Source organism: Tenrec ecaudatus, chromosome 8 (assembly GCF_050624435.1).
Source record: "Tenrec ecaudatus isolate mTenEca1 chromosome 8, mTenEca1.hap1, whole genome shotgun sequence".
Lineage (NCBI taxonomy): Eukaryota > Metazoa > Chordata > Mammalia > Afrosoricida > Tenrecidae > Tenrec > Tenrec ecaudatus.
Window position 1 is genome coordinate 96,794,445 of NC_134537.1, and position 6,711 is coordinate 96,801,155.

At 57.4% G+C, this 6,711-nt stretch overlaps 1 protein-coding gene across 1 annotated transcript; it reads left to right on the forward strand.

Annotated features, from left to right (window-relative positions):
• Positions 1–886: 886 nt before the first annotated feature.
• On the forward strand, positions 887–6,489 carry NKX6-3 (NK6 homeobox 3). The gene is made up of 3 exons (XM_075555743.1): positions 887–1,268; positions 3,449–3,618; positions 6,256–6,489. Exons 1-3 carry the CDS (start codon positions 887–889, stop codon positions 6,487–6,489), a joined length of 786 nt encoding a protein of 261 aa, XP_075411858.1.
• The last annotated feature ends 222 nt before the right edge of the window (positions 6,490–6,711 follow it).

Consider the following 6,711-nt stretch of genomic DNA (forward strand, 5'->3'; position numbering starts at 1 on the left):
GGCACTGTCCACCCTCCTCACTTACCCCATCTTGGTCCCAGAAGGAAGGAAACTTCCAGCCTCAGTCTCAGATCCCAGGCTGCAAGGCAGCAGCACACAAAGGGCCCCCAACAAGCCAGAAGGACAACGTCTTCGGAGGGACCTCCTGTCCCTCAGAGAGCAGCTGCAGGACCTCTGACAGCCAACTGCCCGGGCCAGGACCTCCCTTTACCTACATGATGTTCTTGGGGGAACCTGGAGTGAGCGGACGGACCCTCTGACGATAAACAGCTTCCTGAACTAATTCTCTCTCTCTCTCTCCACCCCCCACCCTCACACACACACACACACACGCGCGCGCGCGCATACGCACATGCACACGCACACACAACGAGCGCTCTGATTTTACAGTCAATCTTTCAAAGTGCAATTTGTCTAGGAAAAGCCAATGTGAGGCCCGTGTGGGTTCTGACCAATGGCAGCGCACCTCTTGCAGCCCAGCCAGTCTTGGGCCTGTATTCTAATGGGCCCTATCTTTATCAGGGAAATGTTGGGTCTCTGAACTTCAAACTTCTCATGGAGGGTCCCCAGATTGAAAAGCAGAAGAGGGGTCTGAGCTGAGGAGTGGGGAGCCGCCCTTCTCCAAGCCAGGGTAGGGAGAGCCCAGAGGAAGACTGGGCGGCCTCCCACCCGCCCCGGGAGCACCTCCCTCCTGAGCAGCTGACGTGGGTGCCCCATCCTTGGGCAAAGACTGGGCCGGATGCTTTAGGTGGGAGGGTGATTGGGGGCACTGGGGCCAGTTTGGACACTCCTAGCGTGCTATGGGATTCTGGACCCGACTGTGGGGTCTCGGGTTGTAGGGGCCTGCGCGTGGGCAGTCGGGTCCCTGCTGCCTTCCTTGGGGATCATGGAGTCCAACCTGCAGGGGACGTTCCTGCTGAACAACTCGTCGCTGGCTCAGTTCTCGGAGATGAAGGCTCCCATGTGCCAGTATTCCGTGCAGAACTCCTTCTACAAGCTCAGCCCGCCTGGGCTGGGCCCCCAGCTGGCCGCCGGGACGCCTCATGGGATCACGGACATCCTGAGCAGGCCTGTGGGCACGCCAAACAGCGGCCTCCTCTCCGGCTACCCCCATGTGGCCGGCTTTGGTGGACTTGGCTCCCAGGGGGTCTATTACGGCCCCCAGGTGGGGAACTTCTCCAAGGCGGGGAACGAGTACCCCCCACGGACCCGGAACTGCTGGGCGGACACGGGCCAGGACTGGCGCGGCCACAGTGAGTACGGGGCGAGCCTCCAGGCCCGCCCGCTCCCCAGGAGGTAGTCTAGCTCGGCACCGGGGCGATTTCCGCTACCCCACCCACCCCACCCACCCCCAGCCTCACGCTACACCAGTGCCTGTCCCTTTTCAGCAGTCCTCCTGGGCTACCTGGGAGATTCCAGGTCTGGTGAAGGCCACACAACCCACACCCTGGGTAGGGGCCTAGCTGACCGCTCTCCTTGCGTCTCCCGCCCCCCCCCACCCCCCACTAATGACATCATGGCTTCACCTCAGCCAGCAGCCAGGCCTCAGAATGCAGGCACACACCACCTGCAAGAAGTGGGGTTTGCCATTGTGGCTCCTTCCCTTAGAGCCCTCTCTCACCTGCCCATCCCTCCTGGACACAGAGTTCACCCCGACTGGCCTCTTCCCAGTCCCACCTGCCAGTGTTGAGGCCTGGGCCCAGCTTCCTTCTTGGGGCTTACAGAGCGGAAGCAGCAATCACCACCCAGCCCCAGGTGCTCAGCCCAGCTGTCGGTCCACACACCACCCACTACCCCACCACTGGTCCCCTAGGCACAGTTTACAGAGCTCTTCCGCAGACCTAATGGCGGTCATTGGGCTGGAGAAAGTTGCAAGACATACACTGCCAAAGGGGCTTACCTGAGAGACAGGGAGCGGCCGGGTCTGTGGGTGCCATTCCTGAGCCCCGGATGCCCTGGCCGGGTCAGGTAGGGACAGGCGTGCTGGAAGCACTCCCATCTGATTGCTGGGTCCTCATTGCTAAGGGGAGATCCTCAAAAACACAACTGCCTCACCCTCTGTTTATACTGCTCCAAGCAGTCACATTGCCCCGTCCATCTAAGCCCCTCATGAGATAGCAAAGGTCTGAGGTGGGGGGCACCCACCACAAACTACCAGGAAACTCAACCAGGCCCAGTACTGGCGTACACCCAGGGGCAGGGGACCCTTGCTCTCCCTGGAAGGGTGTCTGGCCCCTACATGCAATGCCATTCATAGGGTCTGTGAAGCAGTGGTTAAAAGTACTGGGCTGCTAACCGCAAGGTCTGTGGTTCAAATCCAGCAGCCGTTTCATGGCAGAAGCATGTGGCAGTCTGCTTCTATGTGGACGACAGCCTTGGACAGCCAACAGGGCAGGTCTACTCTGTCCCATCGGGTCTTGAGTTGGAATTGACTTGACCACAGTGGGGTGGAGAGAAAATGGAACGTTAAATGGGGAGGGTGATGACCTCATATCTGGGGACCTGTTTTGTTGCTTTGTTTGGGGGTGCTTTATTTAAGGCCTGCTTCCAGCTCTCTTCCTCTTCCTCACCTCCATCCCCCTATACCCATACATTTACTTTCTCCTCCCACTACTCTCTAGTCCCAAATGTGTGTGTGTGTGTGTGTGTGTGTGCGCGCGCGCGCATGGACACACACACACACACACACACACACACACTCACAGAGAGAGAGAGAGAGAGATGGGGGTGGGGCCTGGGGAACTACACTGGATTATGGCAGAGGGAGAGAAGACTAAAGACCATTGTCTCTCGGGGGCTCTGTACCCTTTCCTGTGCCTCAGTTTCCTCACCGATAGCAGGACAAGCGAGAGCATGGGCAGTCTGGCTGTCTATCCCGGGAGGCCTGGCCAATGGGGGTGAGGAGGTGGGGGGCTAGTTCTCCCTGAGCCCCTGGCAGGCTGTGGCATCAGTGTCTCCAGCTGCTGGGCCCAGCGGTCTGTGCCTTGTCGTGACTAGGAGAGCAGCTCCCGGGGGCTTGAGGCTCACCCTTCCCTGCTTTCCCTGGAGACCTGGAAAGTTAGGGCCTAAGAGTAAGAAAGGGTGAAGAAATTGCAAGGTCTAGCTTATGAGTGGTGATCTGAAGGGAATCCCTGAGATAGAGGGGAAACGGAGGAAGGGGAGGCAGCATCATTGAGTAGAATGGACATGAGCTGGAGAGACACAAGACTTGGGACCCAGAGCCCTCTGTCCCTAAGTAGCTACATATAGTCCCCCTCCTGCCCACTCGACATGGCAGAGATCACCATCCCTGTCACTTGGATGCCAACGATGCCACAATGCCTCTGGCAGCCTCAGTGGCCTCTCTCTCTCCCTGTGGGAGAGGCTGAACAGAGCTGACCCTCGGCAGGTAGTGTAGTCCGTGGTCCCCGCTCACCCCTCCTCACCCATACTTCTGTACTCCCGCCAGCACCAGACCCCCTAGCTGACAGCATCCACAAGAAAAAGCACACCCGGCCCACCTTCACGGGACACCAGATCTTTGCGCTGGAGAAAACCTTTGAGCAGACCAAGTACTTGGCTGGCCCTGAGAGGGCCCGGCTGGCCTACTCGCTGGGGATGACTGAGTCCCAGGTGAAGGTGAGTCTGTGTGGGATGGGGGTTCCGTGGATGGGCGAGCGACTGTCCTGAGTTTCCAGCTCCTCCTGGCCCCTCGGAGGAGGAGGGCCTGCCAGTGCATTTCCATCTAAGCATCCGGCTGCCAGGAGGAGCCATCGAGTCCACTTTTGACACATGGCGACCTAACCACATCCATCACAGAGGGGAACTGCCTCACGGGTTTGTCTGGGCCCTGACCCTTATGGGAGCAGATCCCACAGAGCTGCCGGTGGGTTTGACCTGCCAAACTTTGGGTCAGAGTGCAAGTGCTGATCCATTGCACCACCAGGACTTCTTAACTAGCCAGGAGATTGCAATCTTTAACGGTGGTCCAAGGCTGGACCCTCCTTCTGAGAGCCCTGCATAGGGTCCTATTCAATCCCCACGGCAGCCCTGAGGCTGGCATGATTTACCCTTTCACACCTAAGGAAACGGCCTCAGTGATGCCTCTTCCTTGAGGTCCCCCACCCGGTAAGTGACAGGGTTAGGACTCAGACCCGGATCTGTGGGATTCTAAGCCCCATGCTTCCCCGCGTCCCATTGCTTGCTTGCCACTCTCAGCAACTCCAAGCGCTGACGGAAGCCTCTGGGCTGGATTGGGAGGTCTGGTTTCCATTCGCTCACACAAGGAGCTGCCCTTGCTTTGTTCTGACTGTTGTCAGCTGCTTTCAAGTCAGCCCTGATGCGTGGTAACCCCACGAATTTGGGGGTCCATAGGGGTTTCAATGGCAGACTTCCAGAAGTAGAGAGCAAGGCCTTTCTTCTTAGTTTGTCTGAGTCTGGAAACGCCGAAATCCTACCAACCTGACAGCCGGGGGGTTGCTGTACATAAAACTGGGGTTTCACTTGGGGAAGTGAGAATTCAACCCTGGAACCCCCAATGCCCTCCTACCCTTAGCTTACTAATTTTTCAAATGAATCTCCTCATAGCCTTAATCATGATTGAAGATAAGATGGGCTATCAGAACTATAAAGTATGGGTCCTGAGGCAAGAGTTAAAAGATTCACTACCATTCTGTCAATTCTGACTCACGGCAATGCTGTAGGACAAGGCAGAATCACCCCGAGTGGACTTCTGAGACTGTTAGCTCTTCACAGGAGTAGAAAGCCTCATCTTTCTCCAGTGGGGCAGCTGGTGGTTTACAACTACTGATTTCAAAGCAAGCCAACTGGTTACCACTAGGCCACCAGGGCTCCTTGAGGCAAGGGAGGACATTCAAAACTCACAGCCATCAAGTTGGTTCTGACTCAGTGATCTTTTTTTAAAAAATCATTTTATTGGGGGCTCATACAATTCTTATCACAATCCATACATTGTGTCAAGCGCATTTGAACATTTGTTCCCATCATCATTCTCAAAACATTTGCTTTCTACTTGAGCCCTTGGTATCAGTTCATTTTCCCCCTCCCTCCCCGCTCCTCCCTCCTTCATGAACCTTGATAATTTATAAATTATTATTATTTTGTCATACCTTACACTGTCTGACGTCTCCCTTCACCCAGGCTCATAGTGATCTTATAGGCCTGGGTAGAACTGGGTGGGGCTGGGTTTCTGAATCTGTAGCTGTTTGCCTGCATAGAAAGGCTGGTGGTTTCGAACTGCTGACTTTGGAGATGGAAGTCTGATGTGTAACCAGGACACCAGGGCTCCTTTCCTGCTACATATCACAGCAGCAGGAAATGGCAATATAAACACCCCTGCCATCAGTCAATTCCGGCTCCTAGCAAATGTGAATCGGGCAGAAGAGAACTATTCCTTGGGGCTTCCCAAACTGTGAATTTTCAAGAGTAGCAGTCTCAACTTTCTCACTAGGAGCTGTTAGTGGGTTTGAACTTCTGAACTTATAAACAAGGATGTGAGAACCCCAACACTTCACCTACAACCCATCGGGGCTCCTGGCTTCATAAATAGGACTTAGTAAACAGGATTCTCCCTCAAGACTCCGTGGGGAAGCTTTGGGCGAGAAGGGCCAAAGGAGAAAACCTGAACCAATGTCGGAATGGCAGATTTAAGATTAGCGGGGCCTGATTGGGATCCCAACGCTGGGGTCTGCTTGGGGTCCTGGCATCTTCAGGGAGCCCCCTCATAGCAACCGCTGGCGTGAGGGCTGGCAATTTTCAACAGAAGGCAATGGTGTGAGAGCCTCCCACATGGTCTGGCTTCAGTGTTTCCGTGGGCTTCATTCACAACGACCTCAAGAACCAGGCATTTGGTACGTTTCTCTTTGGGGGAAATCATTCACGAAGTCCCAATTCCGTGAGAATCGGTAAATGAGAAGCGGAGGCGTGACTGAGCATCTACTGCTGTGTCACCCTGGGGCGCTCAGCACCTTCCACCCACGTGCCACCCCACCCCCACCCCCATCACGCGGCAAGGCGGCAGGTTCGCCGCAGGGGCCAGCAGCGCCGTGCTTACTTTTGCGGGATTACCTCCTCCACCATCCCCCCCCGCCCCCCAATTAATCGTGCGCGTTTCCCATCTGCTCCGCCCTCCAGCCGTCCATTCTATTGTCTCAGGATGTGCAACTGGGTGGAGCCGCCGACTGCAAGGGGGCCCTGCGCGCGCTGCGCCGTGTCCCGGGCCCCCGGCAGGGCGAGCCTCAGTCTTTCTCGTCCCAGGTGTGGTTCCAGAACCGAAGGACCAAGTGGCGGAAGAAGAGCGCCCTGGAGCCCTCGTCCTCCACGCCCCGGGCGCCGGGCGGCGCGGGCGGGGACCGCGCAACCTCGGAGAACGAGGACGACGAGTACAACAAGCCGCTGGACCCCGACTCGGACGACGAGAAGATCCGCCTGCTGCTCCGCAAGCACCGCGCCGCCTTCTCGGTTCTCAGCCTGGGCGCGCACGGCGTCTGACGGCCGCCCCGCCCGCCCGCGCCCGCACCCTCCGGCCCGGGACGCCCGCTCCCCTTTTCCTGCCCCGCCCGTGCGGGGGCGGGGCAGGGGAGGGGCGACGGGAGGAAAATTAAAAGGGGGAGGAGACTGGCAGCGAAGCCGGAGGGAGATCGCGCCCCTATGCGCCGAGGCCCGGCCCCGCCGATTCTGCATCAGTACCCAGGCCGGGCTGTGGCGCAGGAG